At 60.2% G+C, this 26523-nt stretch overlaps 1 protein-coding gene across 5 annotated transcripts; it reads left to right on the forward strand.

Moving 5' to 3' along the window:
* Nucleotides 1-213: 213 nt before the first annotated feature.
* ACBD4 (acyl-CoA binding domain containing 4) lies at nucleotides 214-20320 on the forward strand. Of its 5 annotated transcripts, none has more exons than XM_030541474.1 (10): nucleotides 214-231; nucleotides 1949-2043; nucleotides 3661-3781; nucleotides 3877-3961; nucleotides 4403-4523; nucleotides 12052-12158; nucleotides 13531-13717; nucleotides 17998-18176; nucleotides 18647-18700; nucleotides 19719-20320. In XM_030541474.1, exons 2-10 carry the CDS (start codon nucleotides 1962-1964, stop codon nucleotides 19842-19844), a joined length of 1062 nt encoding a protein of 353 aa, XP_030397334.1. In that variant the 5' UTR covers nucleotides 214-231; nucleotides 1949-1961; the 3' UTR covers nucleotides 19845-20320. The 5 variants fall into 5 exon arrangements, with proteins under 5 accessions (XP_030397334.1, XP_030397333.1, XP_030397331.1 ...); XM_030541473.1 differs by having other exon boundaries at nucleotides 227-265; XM_030541472.1 differs by lacking the exon at nucleotides 214-231 and adding an exon at nucleotides 1384-1800.
* The last annotated feature ends 6203 nt before the right edge of the window (nucleotides 20321-26523 follow it).

Genomic DNA, 26523 nt, shown 5'->3' on the forward strand with positions numbered 1-26523 from the left:
GCAGGGGGCGCTGTTACACCAGCCTGGCAGCTTGACTCGGCCTGTCTTAAATACTGTAGCGGACGTAACAGCACGCTGCGCCGCGGAGGCGCTTATTTGCATAATTTTTAAAGCTTGATGCTAATTGGTCGAAGTGTGACGAGAGAATGAAAGGCATGTCGCTATTGGTTGGGAGGGTTCCCTAGTCTCCGCTCCCCATGCACATCCCCGGCCCGGAAAGGGGGGGTCGGGGTGGGTCAGCTGTTCGGAGCGGCGGGGCAGCCGGGTCCGAGCTAAGGGGATCCGGGGTCCGAGCTAAGGGGATCCGGGGTGTGAGCTAAGGGGGGCTGGGCTCTGGGGGATCCAGGGTCCGAGCTAAGGGGATCCGGGGTCCGAGCTAAGGGAATCCGGGGTGTGAGCTAAGGGGGGCTGGGCTGGGGGGGATCTGGGGTCCGAGCTAAGGGGATCCAGGCTGGGGGGATCTGGGCTGGGGGAAGGATCTGGGATCCGAGCTAAGGGGATCCGGGGTGTGAGCTAAGGGGGGCTGGGCTCTGGGGGATCCAGGGTCCGAGCTAAGGGGATCCGGGCTGGGCTGGGGGGGATCCGGGGTGTGAGCTAAGGGGGGCTGGGCTGGGGGGGATCTGGGGTCCGAGCTAAGGGGATCCAGGCTGGGGGGATCTGGGCTGGGGGAGGATCTGGAATCCGAGCTAAGGGGATCCGGGGTGTGAGCTAAGGGGGGCTGGGCTCTGGGGGATCCAGGGTCCGAGCTAAGGGGATCTGGGCTGGGGGAGATCCAGGATGCGAGGGAAGGGGATCCAGGGCTGGGCTGGTGAGGATCTGGGCGGGGGGGGGATCTGGGGTCTGAGCTAAGGGGATCTGGGCTGGGCTGGGGGGGATCCAGGGTCCGAGCTAAGGGGGGCTGAGCTGGGCTGGGGGGGATCCGGGGTCCGAGCTAAGGGGATCCAGGCTGGGCTGGAGGGGGATCTGGGCTGGGGGGATCCGGGGTCCGAGCTAAGGGGATCTGGGCTGGGCTGGGGGGGATCCAGGATGCAAGCGAAGGGGGTCCAGGGCTGGGCTGGTGAGGATCTGGGCTGAGGGGGATCCGGGGTCTGAGCTAAGGGGATCTGGGCTGGGAGGCATCCGGGGTCCGAGCTAAGGGGGCTGGGCTGGTGGGGATCCGGGGTCCGAGCCAAGGGGATCTGAACTGGGCTGGGGGAGATCCAGGATGCGAGGGAAGGAGGTCCAGGGCTGGGTTGGGGGGGATCTGGGCTGGGGGGATCTGGAATGTGAGCTAAGGGGATCTGGGCTGGGCTGGGCTGGGCTGGGGGGGATCTGGGCTGGGGGGATCCAGGATGTGAGCGAAGGGGATCCGGGCTGGGCTGGGGGGGGATCCAGGGTGTGAGCTAAGGGGGTCCGAGCTGGGCTAGGCTGAAGGGAATCTCGGCTGGGGGCCATGGGCTATGGGGGAATTTGGGCAGGGGGCAGCAGAGTCCATGCCGGGGGCACTAGGGAGGGGACCCTAGAGCAGGGCACTGCGGGGGAAGGTGGTTGGGCCACAGGTCGGGTCTGGTGTGGGAGTGCTTAGAGTAGGAGCTGGGTGCTAGAGACAGGGCTGTGGATCCACCCAGCAGCTCCTGCCCCGGGCCAGCGCCTCCCAAGCCCAGTGTGCTGGTACAGAGCAGCTCCTGCGGGCGGAGGAGACCCAGCTGCCCTGTCACCCCGGAGGGTCCCTGCTGGATGGTGCTGAGGACAGGCGGGGACTGGTGAATTGAGAGGTTCCTGCCTGGCAGGGCTGTGAGCCCAGGGCAAATTAGCAGACCAGTACGAAGTCCTGGGCCATGTGCCTGAGCCCCACATGCCCCAGAGCCCTGGGGAAGGCCACAATCTAGCCCAGTGGCTCTGCCACAGCTGGGAGTGCCTCTGACAGGCCCCCCCCGGCTAACATGGTGGGGTCGTGCTTCTCTCTCAGGGCCTGCGAGTGGATGGGGATGGAGCCCATGGAGCCAGACTACCAGAAGCAATTCCAGGCTGCTATTAGAGTCATTCAGGGCCTGCCTAAAAACGGTGAGTCCAGCATGCACCGCAGATGGCCTAGCGCGGGCTTTTCCGGCTGGATGTTGGGATGGGTCTCCATGTAGGCGAGGCTGAAACTTGGTCCCTTGGAACTGCCAAAAGCCTGACTAAGTGTCCAGTATGGACAGGCCTGTACCGGCCCCCAGGAGACAGACTAGATGGGAACTAATGGACTGTCTCATTCTCCACCATGTGTCACGTCACAAAACACCCTCACCATGGGCATGGACTGGTTCTCTCATCAGCAGTCTCAGTAGAAAGGCCGAGGACTGGAAGGCCACTGAACTCTCCATCTTCTGCCATCAGAACTGGCTCCCAGACAGGGCAGAGGCAGGCTGAGTGAAGGACACTGTGCTGCTGCTGCTGCCCGGGGCGAATCAGTCCCCAGGACTCTCAGCCACACTTCCCACTTGCTGTAAGCACACACGCAAGCTCAGCTTGTAGCATTTCTGTGCTCAGACTCTCGGTGCTGGGGCGGATGCTAGCTAGCGCTTGGCAGAACACAGCTTAATTCCCAGATAGCCTGGTTCTGCAGCGCTGGCTCTAGTGAAAGGGTGGAAAAAGTGGGTTTTTATCAGTTAAACTGTGATGTTGACAAGGTACCACTTCATAGTTGGGTTTCTGACTGTAGCCATGCTTTGGTGTCCTGTCCTGGCAAATCAGAATTCCACTGACAATTACATCAGGGAGGATAAGAACAAAAGGTTGTTAATTCTCATGCTTCAAGCCACACACTCATCACCGGTGGGCTGTCAGGAAGGAATCTCTCCATTGTAGGGTATTGTACAGTTAGGTGCGTGCATGGAGCAGAGGGACTCCTTTTCCTGGAGCATCCTGCATTGGCTGCTCCTGGAGGCAGGATACTGGAGTGGATGGGCCTTTAATCTGTTCTGTTCTGGCAGTTCCTATGGGCCTGATCTCCAGAGGTGCCGAGCCCTTGCACTTCCCATAGACTTCAGTAAGGAGCTGCACGTGCTTAGCAGCTGTGAAGACCAGGCATTTATTTATGTATTTATTTATTTTTCGGGCCACCCCACCCCCATGCTGGAAAATCTTGGCTCTGATGCTTTAGGCCATGTGAAATTTCAGCTTGCGCTTAAGAGGAGAAAGGACATCGTGACCGAGCCACTTTGTGCAGCTTTATGTACCTGACGTCTGCCCTCCTTGTTTCTCTCCCTATATTAATAGCACCTTATGGTATATGGGGCTTCCCGCCCCAAAACACAAACACAGTTTCGCCTGCCACTGAAACACAGCTACCTCTGGGGTGGAACGCAGCTGCTTTTTAACAGTGCACAGCAGCACTACACATCCTCTCAACTTTCCAGCTAAAACTGCAAGGGGTATTTTCGGGTAGCAGAATGTAACTGAGCGGGAATTGGGCCAGGATCGTGGTTAATGCCCTGACTCATGGGTCCTTCAATGACCAAATGGTCACCTCAGCGCCATGTCTCTCCAAAGGGCAGAGCTCCAGCAAGATGGGGTGAGTGCTGGGCTAGTGGGCAGAGCCCCAGCGTCAGGATGCGTGTAACAGGCCGTGAGTGGCCGTGGTGGGGAAGGGGCCGCAGTCCCTCTGCTCTTGCTCTGATGGCTTTGCGTATGTTCTAGGGTCCTACTGCCCCCCCTATGAGGTGATGCTACGGTTCTACAGCTACTACAAGCAGGCGACAGTGGGCAGCTGTGAGATCCCCCGGCCTGGATTCTGGGATCCTATCGGCCGGTATAAGTGGTAAGGCTGAAACAGTAACTGTTTGGCGTGAGTGCTGTGGCCTGCAGTGCAGCCTTGTTCATGGGGCATCAGTCATGAGACCTTCTGGTTGGCAGGGACGCATGGAACAGGTTGGGGAAGATGTCCAAAGAGGAGGCCATGGCAGCGTATATCTCGGAGATGAAGAAGGTAGCCCAGAAGGTACAGAGTTCCTTGTTTCCCTGCTGCGTGCAGCTCCTGGGGCTGCTCCACTCGCTCCCCGTGTGCCTTGGGACACCCTGGAAGCAGTGCCCTCGGCATCGTCCCTGGTGGAGTGCAGGCCATGTGGCACACGCTGGCACAGCTGAGGGGCTCTGGCTGAGGAGGGCCTGGATTCAGAGTCGTCAGAAGGTGGGGAGGGAAAGGCGCTGGCAGCTCTGGGGAAGGGCCCCAGGCCGGGAAGAGCAGAAGTGCCCTGGCAGAACTGTCGGGGGGAAGCTTTCAGAGCCTACTTGCCACAGCCAACTTGCCATAGGCAGCAATGTCAGTCCCTCCCTGTCCCAGACACTGTGCTCTGACCCCGGGTTTTAATGATCATTGCCTCAGCGCGGGATCCTTCATCTTCCGACTTGGCTACATACAATCTGTTGGGGTTCTTTGCAGGTCATTGACACGATTCCGGCGGGCGAGATGTCTGAGGACGTGTTTGGGTTCTTCAGGCCTCTCTATGAGGTGATACATGACATGCCCCGGCCCCCCGAGTCCTTCTTCAAGAAGAAGGCTGGTAAGCCTGGGGCGTTGGGAGGGCGGCTGAGCTGGGCTGGGCTGAAATGGGCAGAGCAGCAGCCTGGGAGCCAGGACTCCTGGGTTCTAGTCTCGGCTCTGCAACTGCCTTGCTGCAAGGTCTTGGACAAGCTGCTTCACCTCTCTGTGCCTCAGTTTCCCCCATCCATGAAATGATACTTCCTTCTGCTGGTTCCTGCATGCCTTAGCCCATAAGGAAGGGCCCATCCCTTCCAGCTCCCTGGCCATCCATCGCAGGGACTGATCCGGCCCTCATCACTAGTATCTGAGCGCCTCACAATCCCCATTGCACATGTGCGAATCCGAGGCACAGAAAGGATAAGTGACTTGCTGAGGGTCACAGAGGGAGTCTGTGACGAAGGGAATTAAACTTGGATTCCTGAGTCCCAGCCTGCTCCTCTGACCACTGAGCCATCCTTCCTCTTCCTGTCAACCTGGACTCTCGGATGGCGTGCCCTCGAGGGCAGTGCAGCCTCGGCCCAACTGCATCCAGCAAGCTGGCATTGCCCAGTGTGGATTTGTGCAGCAGAGGCCGAGCCCCTCGCCACCCCACCGAGTGCTGTGAAGGGGGGAGAGTAGAGAATGAGATTACAGGGTCCTGGAGGGGCTGGCCCTGGGCTTGCTCCTGACTAGAACTTGTGCCCAGTTTATCTCCATGTTCCTGAGACGAGTGATTGTATGTGAGCGCCTCAGACCCTCCTCTACAGAGTGGAAGGAGGGCCAGGCTGGGCTGCAGGGATGCAATGGTGTCCTGACTAGGCTTTGCCTCCTTCCTATGCCCCGCCCCCCAGGGCAGGACACTGACTGTGTAGCGTGTCTGACAGCCTGCAGCCGGGGAGCTTCAGCCTAGCTGGGGTTGGGTGGTTAAATCTGGGATCCCAGTGTTAGTGGAGACATCCCCTCTGACCTTTAAATCATCAGCTTGCGCTTCCTCGCTGGGAGTGTTCATATCAGAGTCACTCGAGCTGCCACAAGCTGCTTTGGTCTGAGGGCAAACTCCTGCTCTGCCATGCAGACAGTGGCTCTGGCCGTGGCTGCTGGCGGAGCAGGTATCTGAGCAGAGATCTGCCTTTTGCACTTGGAGCAGGGTCCCTTTTGCACTTGGAGCACGTTGCTGATTGAGCCGTGAAATTGTGAGGGGAAGGTTCCCCATGGAGCAGCAGGAGAGTAGCGTTGAAAACAAGAGTCCTGCTATGGGGCTGGCCTTGGAACTGCGAGCCAGGCTTGGTGTGGCAGTGGGGGTGTCACGGAGTCCCTGGGCGATGCTCTGGAACTGCTCCCCACAAAGCCAGTCAGGACTTTGGGGAGCCTCCTCTCCCTTGGGGCAGACTGTCTTCAGGGCAAGAAGCTCACATGGCTTCACCTCCTCGGTCTGACCTTGGAGCATTCAGCATATGCCCCGCCGTGCGCTTCCCACAGCGAGCCCTCCCCAGCGGAGTCCTGGGGAAGCCACAGGGTCCTGCACCCCCACTTTGCAGTCAGAGGTGACTCTCAGCCAGCCAGTGAAACAGAGGTTTATTAGATGACAGGAACACGGTCTAAAACAGAACTTGTAGGTATTGAGAACGGGATCCCTCAGCCGGGTCCATTCTGGGGCTTAGCGAGCCAGACACCCCCGTCTGCCCTCACTTTCCATCCCCAGCCAGCTCCCAACTGAAACCCCCTCCAGCCCCTCCTTCTCTGCTGAGTTCTTTTCCCGAGCCAGGAGGTCATCTGACCTCTTTGTTCTCCCACACCTTTAACATCCCCTTGCAGGGGGGAAGGGCCTGGGCCATTAGTTGCCAGGAGACAAAGTGTCGGCCAGAAACTGAGGCGCCCACACAGTATTCGGAGGAAACATTAAGAACAGTCCCACTTCGTCACAGGGGAGTTCCCTCTGAAGAACAGCCCTGGAGCACCCACAGAGTCGGCACTGAGTGACTGGCTTAGGCCCTGCAGCATGAGGGCCTGTATCTAGGAGAACTCAGTGGTCTTGTCCTCATGGAAGTGCTGGATCCTCTTTGGAGCCTGTGGGTGATAGAAATGTGCTCTGTTGTCCCCAGAACGTGAATGCAGAGCCTAAGCTACCAGCCATTGCCCACCTCAGGGGGTCTCCATTCGTGACAGCGTGGCGCGCTCCTGGAAACCTGCACATGTGGCCTCTGACTAGGAATGGGACAGCTTTGTTAATTAGAGACCTATGGGGAGGCTGTTGACTCAGGCTTCGTACAGAGTGAGAGGAGGCAGCCGCTTAGCTCCTGATTTAAATCACTTGGTTTGTTTTAAGTCATTGATTTAAATCAGGATGAAGATTTGTAAAAACTAGTCTGAAAGTTTGTCCTGTCGCAGCTCTAGGTTTAAAATGGATGAGCTCAGTTCAAAATGCTGCTGTTTGGTAGGGTTGCCACCACAGATAGGGCTTCCTGTTTGAATTCTACAGAACTGCTATAAGAACATCAGAACGGCCATATTGGGTCAGACCAAAGGTCCATCTAGCCCAGTATCCTGTCTTCCAACAGTGGCCAATGCCAGGTGCCCCAAAGGGAATGAACAGAACGGGGAATCATCAAGTGATCCATCCCCTGTCGCCCATTCCCAACTTCTGGCAAACTGAGGCTAGAGACACCATCCCTGCCCATCCTGGCTAATAACCATCAATGGACCTATCCTCCAGGAACGTATCTAGTTCTTTTTTGACCCCTGTTATAGTCTTGGCCTTCACAACATCCTCTGGAAAAGAGTTCCACAGGTTGAGTGTTGGGAATCATTAAGAAATTGGTAGATAATAACACAGAAAATATCATGTTGCTTCTATATAAATTCATGGTACGCCCACATCTTGAATGCAGTGTGCAGATCTGGTTGCCCCATCTCAAAAAAGATACACTGGAATTTGAAAAGGTTCAGGTCTCTTCACACAAGCATAGTCAACCTTTGGAACTCCTTGCCAGAGGATTTTGTGAAGGCCAAGACCATAACAGGGTTCAAAAAAGAACTAGATACATTCCTGGATGATAGGTCCATCAATGGTTATCAGCCAGAATGGGCAGGGATGGTGTCCCTAGCCTCTGTTTGCCAGAAGCTGGGAAGGGGCGACAGGGAATGGATAATTATCTGTTATGTTCATTCCCTCAGGGGCATCTGGCATTGGCCACTGTCGGCAGACAGGACACTGGGCTAGATGGACCTTTGGTCTGACCCAGTATCACCATTCTGATGTTCCATGCATTTATCTAATTCGTTTTTGAACCCTGTTATAGTCAAATTGAGAAGGGTTCAGAGAAGAGTCACAAGAGTGATTAAAGGTTTAGAAAACCTGCGTAACAGTGATCAGCTAGATTAAGCTCCTTGATCTTAACAAAGAGAAGGTTACAGGGTGACTTGATCCCAGTCTAGTACCTACATGGGGAGCAAATGATTTACTAATAGGCTCTGCAGTTTAGCAGAGGCAGGTGTAGAAAGATCCCGTGGCTGGAAGCAGAAGCCAGACAAATTCAGATCTGGCAATAGGTTGTGAATTGTTACCAGCAAGGGCAATGAGGCACTGATACCACTTACCCCGGGCCCTCAGTGGCACTCTTTAAATCAAGGTTGGCTGTTTTTCCAACAGCTCTGCTCCAGGACTTGTTCTGGGGCAGAGCTCTGGCCTGTGCTCTGTGGGAGTTCAGAGTGAAGGATCATATTCTGGCGACACACAAGGCAAAACTGCCTCCCGTGATTTCCCTTGGCCCAACGGAGCCACGCAAGGAGTCGAACGAAGAGCCTGGTTCCAGGGTTGTCAAGCAGCTGCTGACTCAAGGATGTTTCAGTGTGGGGTGCTCTGCTCAAGGCATCTTAAACAGGCCTGATTCCAGACAGTGCCGAGAACCTGCCGGCTGAACTCAGGCCTCTCCTTGGTGTCTCAAACTGGCTTTCCTCCCCCACCCCCATCACTAACCACGTTTGAAACCCTCGGCCATGCAGTGTGAGGTGAGCTGGCTTTGTAGATTCGCTCCCTGTCAATCACCGGAGCTGCAGAGCAACGGGTGTCTGACCATGGGACTCTTCAGCCGACAGCATCCGCCCGTTAAGGAGTGGGAGAGGCACTTTGTGAATGGACGTCCCTATGGACAGCAGAGTACAGCGTCTGGTCAGGGAAGCAGCTATGTGATACCAGCCCCTCCCCCTGCATCAGTGCCCCCACCCCTGTGCCAGCAGATGGGAGGCACAGACAGGTTTCCCTCTGGTGAGCCCTGCAGGAGCGGGCACAGCAAGGGGAGAGTGCATCGCAGTCTGCTCTGGCACTGTGAGGGCAGGACGGTTATCACCCGTCACCAGGCAGCAAGACCCTGCTTGTGTTCTCATGTCTCGGAGGCATTTGCTGTGTTCGGTTCCTAGCACCTGGTACAGCGATGTGACCTCCTGAGCAGAGTGTGGCTCCTCTGGGGGGGAGAATAGCCGTGCAGGGAGAGTTCGCTGCTCTGCACACAGCAGCCTGGTCTGTCGCTCTGTTTGCCGTAACTGGTGGGGATGCAGGACAGACCCAGGGGAGCCCCTGTAAGCCACTTTCTTTCTGGGCCCTGGGGGCTCTGCACCCCTTGGAGGAATGGGGCCCGCACTCCTTGTGTGAGCTCATTGGATGCTTGGTGCTACTAGCAACCTCTGTGAGCCACTTCTGCAGACCCCGGGGCCCTAGTGTTAACCCCATGCATGCTGCATCCCACCACGGCCGTTAACCAAGGAAGGATCGAAACGCTGGTCGAAGCCGGGACCAAGGCCTTCCTGGCCAAGCAGCCAGGCTCCTCCAGGGCTGTGGGCAGCCTAGACAGGGTGTCTGCTGTGCCGGGCCTGCTGCACACTGCTCCTGGCGGGAGAGCTGCCATCCTGGCTCAAGCTGCTCTCGCTGGCGCTGCCCCTCGTGGCTCCCAAGGCTTTGCTGGAAGTGGGGGGTCTAGGCCACAGCAGGGCAGCCAGCCATCCTGTGGGGTCACCTTGCCCAGTGCCGCAGGCTCCCTCATGCCAAGGCCTCCTGTCTGCCACCCACATAGAGCTGGAATCACCCGTTCCAGGCTGGGATTTGCCCCGTGACTGAGATCCCAGAGGAAAGACACTCACCTCCTCCCCACACACCCATGCGTGGTCCTGTCACACTCCAGCCCTCCCAGTGATGGACTCATGGAGCTCCGTAGATAGGGTAACAGAGAGGGAGTTTGACGATGGCTTGTAAATACCTACAGGGGCACAAATATTTGGTAATTGAGGTCAGATAAAGGCCTAATGAGATCCAGGGGGCAGATGCTGAAGCTAAGTAATGTCTGAACAGAAACCGCGTTTTTAGCAGCGAGGGTAACGAACCAGCGGAGCAACCCCCCCCAGGGCCATGGTGGGGGGGTGGGGTCTGGTCCTTCCTGCGTAGTGTGTGAAGCTGTCAGGATGGGGGAAGCGCTCTCAGTAGCACCCCCATAGGGAAATTGAGGGAGGCTGCTCAGAGGGCTTCCCGTGTCAGTGTGGACCTGGGTGGCCTAGTGCATGTTCAGCCACAGGCGGGAGGGGCCCCTTTAGCAGTCCCCTCCCCAAGGCGAAGAGCGTGGGAATGGGTTATATCACTCCTCAGGTTTTCTTACTGGGAGGAGAACAAACCCAGTGTCCCCAGGGCGGGGTGGGGGTTGGCACAGGGGCAGGGCCTGCACCCCAGGGCGGGGTGAGGGTTGGCACAGGGGCAGGGCCTGCACCCCAGGGCGGGGTGGGGGTTGACACAGGGGCAGGGCCTGCACCCCAGTGCAGGGTGGGGGTTGGCACAGGGGCAGGGCCTGCACCCCAGTGCAGGGTGGGGGTTGGCACAGGGGCAGGGCCTGCACCCCAGGGTGGGGTGGGGGTTTACACAGGGGCAGGGCCTGCACCCCAGTGTGGGGTGGGGGTTGGCACAGGGGCAGGGCCTGCACCCCAGGGTGGGGTGGGAGTTGGCACAAGGCACGGCCTGCACCCCAGGGTGGGGTGGTGGTTGGCACAGAGTGGAAGTGGGCAGGGGTTGGGTGGTGGCTGGCACAGGGGCAGGGCCTGCACCACAGGGTGGGGTGGAGGTTGGCACAGAGGCAGGACCTGTTCCCCAGGGTGGGGTGGTGGTTGGCACAGGGGCAGGGCCTGCACCCCAGGGTGTGGTGGAAATGGGCGGGGATCGGGTGGTGGCTGGCACAGAGGCAGGGCCTGCACCCCAGGGTGGGGTGGTGGTTGGCAGGAGGGTCAGTTGGTGGCTGGCACAGAGGCAGGACCTGTTCCCCAGGGTGTGGTGAGGGTAAGCAGGGGTCAGGTGGTGGCTGACTGCATTCTCGGCTGGGATGATTCTTTTGGCTTCAGGGATTCCGGTGTGTGGTTATTCCATGGTGGGGCATGTGGGCTGTGTGTGGCGCTGGATAAACACCGTGTACGGCACTTGTAACTCCTGGGACATGGGGCTTCTCTTGACTGCAAGTCACATTCAGTGGCGCTTTCTCCCATCCAGGAAGCTTCACGTGAGGGATCTCCCCCACTGGAGTGCCATGTTGGGGACTTGTCATTTGTCCTCATCAGTGTCTGAGGTGGCCAGGGCCCTGCATTGTGTCCTGGGGAGAGTGTTATGTAGTTGGCACAGCAGGGCCATGACTGAGAGCGTGGACTCCTGGCTCTGCTACTGACTCCATGGCCTTGGGCACATCCCTTCTCCCAGTTCCCCATCTGTACAGTGAGAGTGCTGTGCAATGAGGTGAGCTCTAGGGCTTTGTGAGTGCCAGGGGCAGTGAGATCCCAGATGAGCCGCACTCGGGGAAGGATCAGACCTCCCAGGTGCACCTGGTGGGCGTTGCTTCCTGCGCATGGATCTTTGGCCTTCCAGTGACTGCCCCAGCCTGTGGCGCTGGGTCACAAAGGACTGTACTGCTGCTATGAGCCCCCTGCTCTCCTGGTGCCTGGCCAGAGAGTGTGTCCCCCCCACCCCTGCTGAGCCACCCACGTCCCCCCCGAGCCGTTTGTGTCCCCTCACCCCTGCTGAGCTGCCCACGTCCCCCTGAGCTGCGTGTGTCCCCCCGCCAAGCCACCTGCCTCGCCCCAGGGCCATGTATACCCTTGCCGAGCCACCCACATCCCCCCACCCCTGCTGAGCAACGTGTGTCCCCACACCGCTGCCGAGCCACCCGCCTGCCCCCAGAGCCATGTGTGTACCCCTGCCAAGCTGCCCATGTGTCCCCCACGAGCTGTATGTGTCCCCCTACCGCTGCTGAGCCGCCCACATCTCCCCAAGCCGCATGTGTCCCCCTACCCCTGCTGAGCCGCCCACATCTCCCCAAGCCGCATGTGTCCCCCTACCCCTGCTGAGCCGCCCGCATCCCCCCCGAGCTGTGTGTGTACCCCCGCCAAGCCGCCCATGTCCCCCCAAGCCGCATGTGTCCCCCTACCCCTGCTGAGCCGCCCATGTCCCCCCCCGAGCTGTGTGTGTACCCCCACCAAGCCGCCCATGTCCCCCCAGCTGAGCCACAGGCATTCCCCCACCCTGCTGAGCTGTGCATCTCCCGTTCCAGGCACTGGGCTGGGCCAGGCCGATGAAGCCCCTGAGAGCAGCCAAGTGACCAGTGACTCGGAAAGCGAAGTCTACAGCGACACCCTGGAGCAGACAGAGCCTGGTCAGGTAACGCTGCTCATGGAGCTAGCCGCCGGGGGGCCCGGGTCCAGACACCTTCGTGGTCCTGTGCCAAGAGCTCCTCCCCCCTTCCGCACAGCCATTCCCCTGCTCCACTCAGCACGGTGCCCCGATTTCACACCCACCGGCTGCTGTGCCAGGCCTGGATCTGCAGTGCCCTGTCCCAGCCTGCCTCTGCTCAGCAGGGGTCTGACTTCCCTTCGGGCCCCTACCCCTGCCTGGTGAACCCAGTATCCCTTGCTGCCGTCTGGCCGCCTACACTGGAATCCTGTTCTACAGCCGTCCCCGGGAACCCTGCGCCATGTGAACCTCCCAAACCCGAATCAGTCAGAGCCCTGATCACAGCTGTACTCCCCTCCCTGTGCTCCAGGCGGGGGCCTCGCTCGCTGCAGAGCACGAGCCACCCGCTCCCGTCACGTGTGTGGAGTCAGGGAGAGAAGGGCCCCTCGGGGCCCTGCACTGTGCTTGGGGGCAGTGGGAGAAGAGCCCCAGCCCATATGCTCCCACTCCCAGCAACCAGTGGAAACTCCTTCCTGGTATGGCTCTCGGACCCCCCAGAGCTGCCACTGATGCTCCAGGGAGAGGGGAGGGGAATGGCTCTGGGGCTGGAGCTTGGTCTGATTTCATTTACTTGTCTTAGGAGGAGGTGTGGCTGTGGGAATCATGCAAATCAAAACTCAGTGACTCTCACCCCAGGTGTTCATGGGTGGTTCTCTGTGCTGCGGATTGGCCAAGGGACCCACTGCACTCCATGCCGGGTTTGCTCAGACTTTTGCTAGTTGCTTCCAGCCCAGTCTTCGGGCAGCAGGATAATTCAGGGGTTATCCCAGGGCTGGGATGGGGGGCTCACACTGAGCTCACAGACTGTCAGGTACAGCCCAGCATGTCCCGCTTCGCAGCTGCTGCTGTGAGATGCTTTGTGTAGGATCAGTTCTCTGTTGGGGCTATAAGATGATAGGGAAAGTCTTGTGTTTGGTGGGTGGAAGCCTGGGCTGGGACCCCTGGTTCTGTTCCTGACTTTGCTGCAGCTGGGGCTAAGTCACATCTCTTGTTTGTGAAATGGGGGTGATGATGCCAGGTTTAATCAAAGCCCTTGGAGACCCTTGTTGGCCAGGGGGCAGAAAGGCAATTTGTTATTTGTAGGTGGCTGTTGTGTGTGAGGTGGGGAAGGGGCACAGAGCTGGGGAGCGGCTCACCCCAGGTCATGCAGTGGGGAACCCGGGAGCCCTGACTCCCAGTCCCCTGCTCTAAGCACTAGACCAGCTGGCCTCTCACTGCACCCAGTATCCTCGTCCCCTGTTGCATTCCTCCAGCATAGGGGGTCTCACTGCAACTCTTGCTGCTCTTTCCCCTCATGCAGGCTGGTCAGCGTGTGGCGGGGCAGAGCTGTTCCCTAAGCAGTCCTCACACAGCCAGCCTGCGTGCCGATGTCGCGTGTGAGTCCCTGACCCGAGCACCGGAAACCTGCGGGGAGGGAGAGCTGGGCGAAGGCGGAGAACCAGTTGGGTGGAGCAGCGGTGGCCCCAGGTCCCTTGGCACAGAGAGAGGTGGGTGTGGCACCAGCCTTTTGGTGTGTGTGGGGGGGCAGAGCGAGGGGCCTCAGACCTGGGTGGAGGTGGGGTGGGCGTGCAGGCCTGTCTCTGGGTTTGCTGGTAGTGGGGTGCTGGGTGGAGCTGGGTGGAGGTGGGGTGGGCGTGCAGGCCTGTCTCTGGGTTTGCTGGTAGTGGGGTGCTGGGTGGAGTCTGGGAGCTGGGTGGAGGTGGGGTGGGCGTGCAGGCTTGTCTCTGGGTTTGCTGGTAGTGGGGTGCTGGGTGGAGATGGGGCCGGGCGTGCAGGCCTATCTCTGTGTTTGCTGGTAGTAGGGTGCTGGGTGGAGGTGGGGCTGGGTGTGCAGGCCCCTCTCTGGGTTTGCTGGTAGTGGGGTGCTGGGCAGGAGCTGGGTGGAGGTGGGGCCAGGTGTGCAGGCCCTCTCTGGGTTTGCTGGTAGTGGGGTGCTGGGTGGAGGTGGGGCAGGCGTGCGGGCCTGTCTCTGGTTTTGCTGGTAGTTCAGCTGCAGGCTGAACTGTTGCCGTGCTGATACGGAGCAGGGAAGGGAAAGACGCTGAGTCAGGGAAGCAGATGCTGGGGCCAAGGAGGGAACCAGCCAGAGGTGCTGGAACTGGGGGGCTGCTGCAGCCCCTGGCCTGATATGGTTTCCACCATATGCAGGGTTTGCAGTTTGGTTCAGTGACTCTCAGCCCCTCCCCACCCCCATGCACATTGTCCCAGCCCCCTGGGAGCAGCTGCGCCAGGCAGTTGGCGAGGAGCTAGGGAGCCTTCCCCCCAGGTCGCCAGGTCGAATCCAGCCCAGCCCTGGCTGCGCTGTGTCCTCTGCTGAAGGGGTTGGTGGGTCTGAGGGACGGGGTGAGTCGCTCACACTAACGCCGTGTGGGCAGAGCCGCCAGGGCCTGAATGGGCTGCGGAGACCGACACCCCCCCCCCCACCTCGAGTGGTCCTATCAGGGCAGAGCTCAGGCACGTGCTGGCCCAGGTCAGTCTTTTGAATGGCCTGAGCCCACGAGGCCCTGAGTATCCCCCCCGCTTCCCTGAGAGCTGGGGCTGGTGCCTGTGCCTGGGCTGTGCCCAGCCGCCTCTTCCCAAAGCATTTGGCTTGTGGCTGCCCCTCAGCCTGGCCCTGACTAGACTCAGCTCACGAGCGTGATTCCCACCACGCTCTGGGTCACGTTTCAGGAGGCCGCTGTCACATGACCAGCCCGGTCCTGTAGAAACGCCAGCTGGGCAGGTCTCATGCCTCTGCACACGCTGTTCGGGGTTTGCACCCCCCAGGCCGCGTGGCACCACATGCAACGGGAGCCCTGGCTCTCAGGAGGCCTGTAGGGCAGGTGGCCAGCTGTGTGAGCTGCTCCCAGGACTCAGACTGGGCCTGTGGGCTGTGCCTCCCCTAGCTGAGGAACGGTTCCTGAGGAGTGTCTTGGCACGTCTCTTCTGAGCACATGGAGGGCGGGAAGCTGCTGCCTTTGTCTTTTGGCCGCCCAGCCCCGCAGGAGGTGTCTGGTTTGGGGCAGCACAAGTGGACACAAGCCATCTGCACACAGGCAATGCCGTGTTGTAATTACTGCGCCTGCCCCGCATTCTTGGACATTAATGGGTTAAGACTGGCAGCACCTCTGTGAGCTGGGTCAGTGTCATTATCCCTCTTACACTGGGGAAACTGAGACACAGAGAAGCGAACTTGTGCCCAGGCCCAGCCATGTGCCCCCCCCCCCCACAGCACCCACCTTCCCCTCCCCTTGCTGCTCAGCATGAAGCGCCCCTCACATCCCCAAGACCCGCCTCGGGGCGGCAGGGGACAGCCTGCGCTCAGCAGTGGGAAAGGGCTGAGGTTGGCCATGGACATGTGGACAGATCCGTCCTCTCTCAGCAAGCCCCCCAGGCTCCACGGTGCCCCATGGCACAGGCCTGAGGTTCCCCAGGGGTTCCCCACTCACTCGTGTGGAGCGAGAACGTATGGTAGGAAGAGCTGTCCTGTCCTGACAGGGAGAATCCTCTGCCTCCCTTGGGGCGCTGTTCCCATGGCTACATACCCTCGTTGCTCATGTGCCCCCATTGCCACCTCGGAGCTGCCCCCTCCAGCAAGGCTGGGTAAAGCAGCCCAGAAATGGGCTGAGGAGGAAAGCGACGCCCCACGGCAAGGCAACATACGATCCCGTCTGTGCTTTCTTGCGCGTCTGCCCCACTCACCTCTAGAGGGGGCGATTCTCCCTGCCAGCGCCGTGCCGCAGGCGTGGAAGGGCGGGCACTGGCATCCTGCCCTCTCGAAGCAGAATCCAGCTTATCTCCTCCTCTGTTCACATTCTGGGATGGAGCTTACAGGCTGCTTGGCCCTGACAGGTTAATTTGTAACAGCTCTTGGGATAAGGCCACCCTGGGGCTGAATGGGTCCAGAGTGACCCCTGGGCGTGGCCTGCTCCTTACCCTGCCCAGTGCCTTCATGGAAGGAGCTGCTCTCTGGTCCCGGGCACTGCTGTGAGGTGCGGCTCCAATCTGTGTTAGCTGGTAGGGTCCGGGGCTGCCAGCCGGAACCAGGGGTGCTGGTCTGCGCTCTTTGCAAAGCCTTCTCTTCATCCCGCCCCAGTGTGAAGAGGGCATCACGTACCCCGCAGCAAGGCTCCTGCAAAAATGTTTCCTGGACAGTGCTCCGGGCCTGGGGGGCCTGCAGCGCGGAGGAATACAGTGCAGCCTGAGAAGCAGGACAGACCACAGGACTGGGAGTCAGGACTCCTGGGTTCTCAGACTCACCGGGACCTCGGGCGAGCCATGTGATCTCTCTCTGCCTCGTTGCAGCCACGCTTGACTCGAGCTAGCAGTGTCCATCGGACGCACTCGCCATCACTCTCTTCTCCCCACCTGCACCCACAGCACACGCTGGGGCCCAGAAAGCGACACTAGGTCATGGCGCTGGGGGCTCCGTGCTGACGCTCGGTCAGACGGGGGCGGCTGGCTCAGTGCAGCTGCCTCTCGCGGATTGCAGGGCGGTGGGTTCAGGCATTGGCCAGGCTGCCAAGCCAGATATCTGCTCTTCTCCCCTAGCGCTGACAAGCTGGGCCTGGGAGCAGGGTGAGGGGCCTGCACCGCCGGCAGTTTAGCTTGGGGTCCGCGCTGCAAGAGAAGTGACGCTGACTCCGGATGAGCATTGCCAAGGTGTTCACACACAGCAAAGCACCGACCCACTCCCATTGCTCTCCGGGGTGGCGGGTGGGGGATGCTCTATTGCCTCATTAGCCATGGGGCTCTGGGTCCACACTTGGCTTGCCAGCCTGTGCTGAGCCTGCATTGCTGAGCTGTCTCCGCTTGGGAAGGGTGGCCTGTTCTCAGCCTTTGCCGTGTAGACGGGCCCTGAGTTCATGGGCTGACCACAGGCCCAGCCTTCCAGCTGTCCAGTGGCCTGACAGCCCAGGGGCCTGATCTCCTGTGGTTCCCCACAGAGGCAGGGCCATCAGCTGCCTGCCACCCACAGGGAACAGCCCTGGGGTGAGCTTGTTCCCCAACCAGACTGCCACAAGGGGCCGTTTAGTGCTTGTGGTACAGACACCTGGCCCCATGGACTGAGACCCCCCCCCACTACCCAGCTGACTTCACAGCCCGGAGACCCACCCGTCTGAGTCACACGGGCCACCAGGATGCCTCTCTGTAGACGGGCTGACGCCCGGCGTGTGCTGCCAGGGTGAGCTCTGCAGGGCAGTTCTCCGATCGAGCGGGCAGCAGGCCATGCAGCACCAATAGCCCGGATGCCGGGAGCTAGCAAGGTGCTGAGTCAAGGCACCTGGGTCCCTGGCGTACTTTGCTCATAGCTGGCGTCGGATGGACCCTGCTGTGTGCTTCCCCCTGCTGGAGTTAGCGCTGAGGTAGTGCTTACCCAGCCCTTCCTGACGCCTCTCCTGCCCGGGGGAAGGTCTGCCTCCCCGGCCCAGGAGTCTCACCAGTCTGCCGGGGGCAGGGGCACTCTGGCCCCAGTAGCAGAACCATGAGTGCTTTGGCGAAGTGATTGGACAGAGCTGTGCCACCATCCCCCATCTGAGTGGGCTCCAGCAGGGCATGTCCTCCCAGCTGAAGGTCACTGCCCGGCCGCCCCAGAATCCCCTGGGAGAAGTGGCTTGTACCTGACAGGGTTAGCCCCAGCCTCATAGCACCGAGCTGCACCCTCCTGGGCTGTAACTGGCCTGGGCCTGCAGTATCCCTAGATTGCAAACTCTGGGGCAGCCGTCTAGGATGACATCTCGTCCTCCTGATCTGTCCCTCTGGCATCCTTGTCCTTCCTGCCCCACAGAGCTGCAGGCTGCCCGGGGAGCCAGGGGCTGTCCTGATGCTGACCAGGGGGACACAGCAAGCGCAGGGCTCCGGCCGGAGCTGGATGTGCAGCTGCTTGGCACCATCCGCGCCCTGCAGGACAACATGCAGAGCGTCTTGAAGAGGCTGAGCCACCTGGAAACGCTGAGCACTGCGCAGGTACGTGCCCCTCACCATGCCGAGGCCACAAGAGGGCACTTTCCAGGCCGGACACCCCCGTGCACGCACACATCCTTGGTTAAAATCAGGAGGAGGGGGAGAAGGGGTAATGGTCGCTATCAGGCCGCAGGGCCTCACAACAGCAAGGTGAGCTCCTGGTGTCAGGCCCCTGGTGTAGACGGGCTCTGCTCTGGCCAGTAGCTGGGAGGCTCGGGCCTAGGCTGCTGCGCCAGCTGGAGCCTGGGATGTGCGTGGCGCTGCCGGTGGGGGTTTAGCTGAGACTCCGCTCTGACGCTGACTCACGGGATGACCCCAGCAAGTCCCTTCCCATGGGGCGGGGCGTCGGGAAAGGGACAGCGGAAGGGTGTTGTGCTGGTGTGTGAGCCCCAGGGTGCAGAGCAAGGAGACATTGCCCTAGGCTTGGGGGGCGGATCCCATTATGCTGAGCTGAGCCTCTTTCTGTCTTTCAGAGGCACGAGTCTGGGTCCGGCCCTCGCCCCCCACTGGCCGCGCTCGGTACGCAGGTACGGCTGTGCTCCAAGACGCATTGCTCTGCAGGCCCAGCTGCGAGCTGCTGCCCCGGTTTCCCGGCAGTTCCTTCATCTCCCAGTCACACGTGCAGTGCGGCTGGGCCACCCTCGCCACGGATGGATTACAGCCGGATCCTGGGGAGTGGTGCAGCAGGGGAGGAAGGGCCTGGCGGGGGCAGAGGGCCTGGGAGGTGCTGTCCCTGGGCACGGAGAAGGACAAGGACTCCAGAAGGAAGAAGTGGGGAGAGACACCTAGGCTTAGCCTCCAGCTGCAGCTGCCTACTGGGCTTGTGCAGCCTGGAGTGATGAGTCGACTAGCCCCAGCAGCTGGCAGAGCAGAGTCTAGGAGCCAGACCCTCGTCCACCCAAAGCCACCGTGGGTTCAGCTCAGCCATGCTCTGCGCTGATCCCAGACACGGGCCAGTGGGGTTCTGCATGCAGCTGCTGCCTGGGGCACTGGCCACTTCAGCAAACCTGCCCCGGATGTCTAAAGGCAGGTCCTCAGCTGGGCAGCAGAAGCAGTGGCCTGGGACTCGGGAAACCAGGCGTCTCTTCGCAGCTTGGCCACAGGCTCCACATGGGGTCTGGGGTCTCTGTTGGGGTCCGAGCCCTGGCTGGGCCCCTTCCTCCTAGTGAGTGACGGCCCTGGGTGAGCAAGGGGCCTTCAGACCTGCCCTTGGTGTCTGCTGTGTTTTGCCTCTGTGAGATGGGGTGATGCCTCCCCATATGCCCCCCCTCCGGAGGGAGTCGTGTGAGACGCTCGCTAGTAACTATGGTGACTATGCACAAAAAACTGGGCCCTAACGCTGTGTCTCAGGCTCTCCCAAAGGGAGATGGTGACGCTGTCTCTTGGGGAGGGGGTCCGGGGTTACTGAGCTAGAGACACTAATAGAGCCGAGAACCAAAGTGCAGCAGCAGCAGGGGCCCCTCTCCAAGCCCCTAGGCCCAGCACCCAGGAGCCCTCAGGGTTGCTAACCCCTCCGCACCTCCCTGTGCTTGTTCGTCTCTGCAGAAGCCGTCCCGCTGGCCGCTGGAGGTCTCTGCTCGCACCCTGCTGTTCCTCCTCGCCTGGCCCTTCGTCGTCCAGTGGCTACTGCGGCGTTTCCAGCGCAGGAAAAGGGGATTGTTCCCTGTCTGACCGTGCCGCATTGAGCAGAAACCCCAGGAACGCACTGCCTGGCTGGAACTTGCAGCTCAGCCATCGGGACTCAGCACCCAGCAGACCCGCAATGGGTCACGAATGGTTCTCCTCCCAGGAGCTGGGAAAGGAGAGCAATCCAGGTGGCGCTCGCTGGGGGAGCCACGGGCTGTCTCCCCGGTGCCAGGGACAGCTCCTCTGAAGGACAAACCACTCCAGAAGTGTGGCAAAGAGCGATCGGATTCAGCACTAACTCAGCAAGCTCGGCGCCGTCAGCTCGGTCGGAGGGACCCTGGCCTGTTCTGGGGTCTGGCCCAAGCGTGTTCTCCTCTGAGATGCCTTTTCACTTGCGGGAGGACGGGGACACTCGTGAGACCTGCCAGCAGGCTCCCCTCTCTCTCCCCACTCGCACCTCAGGTGACCTGCACCACGCCAGTGGCAGCAGATGAAACGCTCCATTAAAGAAAAACAGCTTTTCCGCTGTCTGTGTTCGCCGTAGGGCGGCTGGTGCAGCAAGTGCGAAGCACAACAGCCAGCCTGCAAGGGAAACTGGTCCCCAGCTGAGAGGCCGTGCACCATGGAGAGAGCGGGTGGGGCAGTGCTTCGGGGGTTAGCCTATGAGACCTGGGTTCCAGTCACAGCACTTCCACGGACCCCCCATGTGACCTGGGACATCACCTAGGCCCAGATCCTCACAGCTGTTTAGGTGCCTAACTCCCATTGAGTTCAGGGGGAGCACAGTCACTCAGCACCCGTGAGCAGCTGGGCCTTGGTCTCTCTGTCCCTCCCTCCCCTGTACAGTGGGGTAATGGCACTGCCCTCCCCCAGCCCCCTCCTCTGGCCGTGTTGTGAGGATAAAGACATGTCAAGGGTGGTAGGAGCCAGCTAAGGGCTGTGGTGTGGGAAGCACCCCTTGCAGTATCGGCTGCCTCATGTGTTCTTGCAGAAGCCTCCGTTCTCAGCTGCTTTTCACTTTGCCAGGCTGTGATCGACGTTTCCCTTCCTGGCTGTGGCTGCCTCTGTTTCTGTTGAAGTGGTTCAGCCATTTGGGAGGACGAGATTAGGGGACAATATGTTTTGCCCATGTTAAAAAACCAAATTCTTATAGCTGTGGTTGAGAAGCTCTCGCGCCCTGGTGCTTTAGGCAGGGACTTGGAACTTGGCAGGAGTCGTCTGGTGCCAGACGTGCACCTTGGCTTCTCCCACGAAAATTTATCCCAGTTTGGCCAAGTTAGAAGCCTCTGAAAAGTTGCACTTCGCACATGCGCAGTAGAGACGTGTTAGTTTGGCAGCTAAAGTCTGCAGGTTCTGTCTGCGCTGAGCATGCTCCAGTCCGAGGCTGCAGGGGCTGAGCTGGACTTTCCTGGGAATTGCTGGTCCCTGCTGCTGGGGATCACTGTGGCACTGAGCCCGGACTGAGAGCAGGGAGCTTGTCCCTCCTGTGTGCTTAGAGCTCCCCTGCTGGGCCCAGGCAACATGGGGGAGAAGGCCGAAGCAGCTTGACTCAAAGGGAGAGGGGTGAGGAGAGGGGATGGGGATAAGAGGGTGGGGGGCAGGAGCCAGGGTGGGTTGCCAGGGGCCTGGGGAGACCTGGGCAGGAGCTGGCAGGAAGGACAGCAGTTGGACAAGCCAGGAGTAGGCTGGGGAAGGGATAGGCAGGAGCTGGTGGGGATAACAGCAGGGGAGGGGACAGGGGCAGGAGGGCTGCAGGTCCTAGAACACACTCCCCTCTGGAGCCGGGAACAGGACTCACGCCGGCAAACCAGCCGCTGGCTGTGGAACTCACTGGCAGCGTCTCTCCAGCCCCTTTGGGGGCTGGCCCATGTGAAGATAACAGCCTTCTACAGCTGCCAGTTACTGTGTTCACGTGAGCAGCAGAGGGCTGTGCTGTGGCATGCGAGATCCTGGCCCTGCTGATGGCTAGGTTGGGGGGGGGGTGTTGCTGTGTTTCCAGAGAATGAAATGTTTGTTTTGTGCACAGGCCCCGTGAAAAGGCCGTGAAGGCTGCAGAGCCAGATCCTCAGCCCTTCGGAAATGCCCCAGGGACCTCTGAGGAGAACCCATCAGCTGTGGCATGCAGGGGTGGGGGGGTACCTCGGTAGGGGGCCCCCCCTCGCTCATGGCTGTGCTGCCCTAGCTGATGGCTGGGGGTGCTGTCCCACAGGAGTGGCTGGACGTAGACTCTGGGGTGTCCTGTCAGGATGTGCCCTTGATGCTAGGGTCTGCGAGGGGTGCTGGATGCTGGCCTACAGCCCCTGCCCACTGTCACACTGGCCATGGAGGGGCGAGGGGCGGGGGGCAAGTGTGGAATTGTAAGAGCTGTGCCATAGAACAGGTAACACCCCCCACACACACCCAGCAGATACAGTGCAGGTCGGTCTCTGTTCCCCCAGGGCAGCCATTTACCCTGCGCCCTGCCCAGCTCCCTGCCCTCCGTCAGTATCTTCCTGGGAGCCAGCCAGCAGGGCAGCTCGGCCTGGAGCCTGACGCCCACACCTAGGTGCCTTGCCCTGCCGGGGGCTGGCCAGAGCGGGGTCTGAGCTGCTGGCCCAGCTTGGGAAGGTCCAGCACTGTTGGGTGTGCAGGGGGGCTCGGTCCCAGGTCGTTGGGCGAACTGTTCGACAGCTGCCCAGGGCTGGCAGCCGCAGCAGAGGCAGGGTGGCAGGCAGAGGAGGGAAATGGCTGTCATGGCCGGCAGCGCTGCGGCCTGGCACCTGGCACCCGAGCGGCACCGTCTGGGGAGTGGGTGGCTGAAATGGCAATGCCCTTGCTGTGCCCTCCTCGGCCCCACAGTGCAGGGGCAGTGCCAGCCTGGCAGGCAGGTTCCCTGCAAGCTGCCACCTGTGCCTGGTGCTTGGGCCTTTGAGCCCCGCTGCTTCCAGTGCCCCGTAGAGATGGGGGAGCCCAGCATCTGCATGGGGGCCTGTGGGGAAGAGCCATGTCCTCAGCTCCCTTAGGTTAGAGCTGTCTCTGCCCACACCCACCCGTCTTCTCGCCTCATCCAATACCAGGCTGGACCGCTCTAGCATGAGAGCCCCACTGCCTGGACAATGGGGAGCCCCCCGCCCCCTTGGCTCTGCTTGCCCTGGCAGGGTGTCATCCATCCCGCCCCTCACTGTGGAAGTGCTGCAGAGGACTGGGGGGGAGGGAGGCAGTCACTGGGTGGGACGGTGGGGAAGCACCTGCTGTGGGGACTCCAGTGCTCCAAGCAGCCCCTGGTGTCAAATCCCAGCTCTGACGTCGAATCCTTATAAGGCCACAAGCGAGTCAGTCCCCCGCCTCAGTTTCCCCAGCTGGAAAATGTGCCGGACCCTGCACGGTTTGGATCTGTGGGGCAGGCAGCCCCACGTCTGCTGGCCAGCTCCAAAAAGCAAACCAGCTTCCTCTTTCCACCCCACTCCTGGCAGGGGAGGAGGATTTCCCAGCCCCACTCGGGTCTGGCCTGTGTCCATTAGCAACGGAACCTGGCAGCAGCTGCTTCCCCCCCTGCGGCTTGAGCAAGGCAGCGGGCTGGGGTGGGTGGAGGCGACAAACAGCTGTGGGGGTTGCCTAGTGCTGCTCCCTGTGCAGGGCACAGGCCCTGGCTCAGCCTTGGCCAGCCTCCCACAGCTGCTGGCTGGGGCGGGTGCCTGGGCCCTGTCAGTCATGGGGCCGTCTCCCTCCCTCCCTGGCAAAGCCTCCCTGTTGCTGAGTCCCTGCTCTCGGCCTACAAGCCCCTGCATGACTCCGTGAGGCCAGGGAGCGGCAAGCTCTGCGCAGCCAGCAGCAAAGTGCTTCCTCTGGGCCGGTCCCTGCTGGCGCCTGCCCTCCACACTGGGTGATGGGGATGGGCCCAGGAGTGCCAGGGGCTCAGTGACCCCAGCCGGCCACGGGTTCAGGGCTGCTCCCTGCCCCCGCTGCTAAGTTTGCAGGAGGTGGTGAGACCCAGGATTGGGAGCTAGTCCTCATCTTGTTCCGAAACCTCAGCAGAATCGCTTGCCCCCTGCCAGCCCAGTGGGCAGGATCTCCCTGGGAGAGCCACTTGCATTTGCATTGCCAACTCCCTGCGCGAGCCCAGGCTGGGGGGCAGGCAGTGGGGCAGTGAAGTGAGCCTGCGGCCCCATTGGTACCATTCCCCAGCCCAGTGCAGGCCAGACACTGCCCTGCAGCCCGCGGTGGCTTCTGGTCACGTGAAGTCTGGGCCAGGGCCGCTGGGGCTAGTATGGGCGGCAGCTCACAGCCTGCTCTGCCCTCTGGCGTGGGATCACAGCACAAGACAGATTGTGCCCTGGTCTCCTCTCTATTCCAGGGCCAGTCACTGCACAGGGTGCTGGTGGCTAGGGTTGCCAGGTGTCCAGTTTTGGACCGGAACGCCTGATCAAACGGACCCTGCCAGCTCCAGTCGGCACCGCTCACTGAGCCGTTGAAAGTCCAGTCAGCGGCCCAGCAGGGCTAAGGCAGGCTCCCTGCCTGCCCTGGCTCTGGATGGCTTCCAGAAGCAGCTGGTATGTCCCTGTGGCTCCCAGGTACAGGGGTGGCCAGGAAGGCTCCCTATGCTGCCCTTGCCCTGAGTGCCGGCTCCACAGATCCCATTGGCCAGAAACCGTGGCCAACGTGGGATCTGTTGGCTGTGGAGACAGCGCCTGTGCACAAGGGAAGCGTGTGGAGCCTCCCTGGCCATACCAGCACCTAGGGGCCACAGGGATATACATGCCAGCCACTTCTGGGAGCTGTATGAGGTGAGCGCCTCCTGAAGCCGGTACCCCCTCCTACACCCAAACTCCCTCCCAGACCCTGCAACCCTTCCCACACTCTGAACCCCTCAGCCCCACCCAGAGCCCCCTTCTGCACCCCAAACCTCTCATCCCTGGCCCTACCCCAGAGCCCACTCTCCTAACCCCCCACCAGCTCATACACCCCAACCCCCTGCCCCAGCCCAGTAAAAAGGAGTAAGTGAGCGAGGGTGGGGGAGAGCGAGCAAGGGAAGGAGGGGGAGCACTGGCCGGCCGGGGCCTCAGGGAAGGGGCAGGGGAAGGGTGTTCGGTTTTCTGCAATCAGAAAGTTGGCAGCCCTAGCTGGTGGCTGTGGTGAGACGCTGGTGCATCAGGAGTCAAACTGACGGAAAGTTGGATTCAGCCCCACAGCCTCTAAGAAAAGGTTTTCTCCAGAGTCCTTGGTCTGTCCAGCCCCAGCTGTAAAGTGGGACAATGCCCATCTTCCAGGGTGCCAGCTAGGTTCACTCATGTTTGTAAAGTGGCCTAGGATGGTGGATTGGCATCCTGCCCCCCCAAACCAAGGCCCATACCAAATCACTCCACCTTCTGCTCCTCGTGCAAGCCATGTGTCTGGGACCTGCCTTCTCTAACAGAGCAGCATGTGGGTGTGATGTCTGTAGTATAAAAAAAAATCCCAAACACGATGCTGTCCAGGATGTCTCTCCTTGGCAAGAGCAGAGACCAAACAGGTGACCGATTGTTCCTCACATTGCTTAGTGCACCGCTGGATGGCAGATACGAGGGTGATGAGTGAGGTATCAAATAGACTCCAAGAACAGAAAGGACATTTTTGGAATCTTTTTGCTAACTTGGTAACCATGAAATAATGCTGCCCATTACATGGCATAATCCTTATGTTTCAGAGTGAACATCCTGTTGCAAGGACGTTTCTCAGAGCTGTTATTTCAGCATGTCTTGCCACAGGCTCAGCCAGCCAGCGCTGCATTGGATTTACACCAGGAAGAGCTGGAAACACAATATTGGTTTTGTGACGAAAGCTGAGATTCTGGAGGACAAGAGGGGTGGAGGTAGATTGTACAAAATGCCCTGATTTCAGGGCCTGGGTTTATCCACCAGCTGATGGTAGAGAGCGAGGAGGCTGGCAGGCACAACTCCCACATAGTGCCAGTGTCCAGGCCATGCTAGCAGATGTTGGTGCGGTTGGAGCAGCAGACTTCCACATTCACACGGCAAACATGCTGGCGACACAGGCTGCCTGGTACAGTGAAAAACAGTAACTCCCACCCCATCCCCCCAATCCTTCCAGGCAGCATGCCAGGCCCTTGGCTGAGTGACACCCATTAAAGTTGGTTGCGGAAAACCCAGCAACACTTCCTGAATCCCCCGAATCCAGACCATAACAGGGCCCAGACACAATGTAGCCAGGTGGCAGAAAGAGGCTTGTTCCCAGGGCTTGGGCTCCTCTGTGTCTAGGAGTCCTTGAGGGCCAGATTTTCAGGAGAGCTCAGCCTGCTGGGTGCACTGGGGCTGTCATGGGCGTCAGTGGAGCTCTGTGTGCTGCAGCCTAGGCTACACTGGACAGAGTTTGCCAGCAGAGCGCCACACGCAAACCCTCGTAGTGCAGAGCAGGGGTAAGCAACCTATGGCAGGCGTGCCGAAGGCAGCACGGGAGCTTTTTTTCAGTGGCACTCACAGTGCCCGGGTCCTGGCCACCAGGCCGGGGGGCTCTGCATTTTAATTTAATTTTAAATGAAGCTGCTTAAACTTTTTAAAATCCTTATTTACTTTACATACAACAATAGTTTAGTTATATATTATAGACTGATAGAAAGAGACCTAAAAATGTTAAAATGTATTACCGGCCCGCGAAACCTTAAATCAGAGTGACTAAATGAAGACTCTGCACACCACTTCTGAAAGGTTGTCGACCCCTGGGGTAGAGTGCTTTTGCTGGTGTAGCTTAT

This window comes from Gopherus evgoodei, chromosome 23 (genome assembly GCF_007399415.2).
Source record: "Gopherus evgoodei ecotype Sinaloan lineage chromosome 23, rGopEvg1_v1.p, whole genome shotgun sequence".
NCBI lineage: Eukaryota > Metazoa > Chordata > Testudines > Testudinidae > Gopherus > Gopherus evgoodei.

What these genes read in the sequence shown, in the direction of transcription:
- ACBD4 (XM_030541471.1), top strand. Translation starts at nt 1,923, where the DNA reads ATGGTGGGGTCGTGCTTCTCTCTCAGGGCCTGCGAGTGGATGGGGATG. An exon ending in CTTCTTCAAGAAGAAGGCTG is followed by an intron (nt 4,524 to 12,051) that starts GTAAGCCTGGGG and finishes CTCCCGTTCCAG; the next exon opens with GCACTGGGCTGGGCCAGGCC. An exon ending in GTCCCTTGGCACAGAGAGAG is followed by an intron (nt 13,718 to 17,997) that starts GTGGGTGTGGCA and finishes CCTGCCCCACAG; the next exon opens with AGCTGCAGGCTGCCCGGGGA.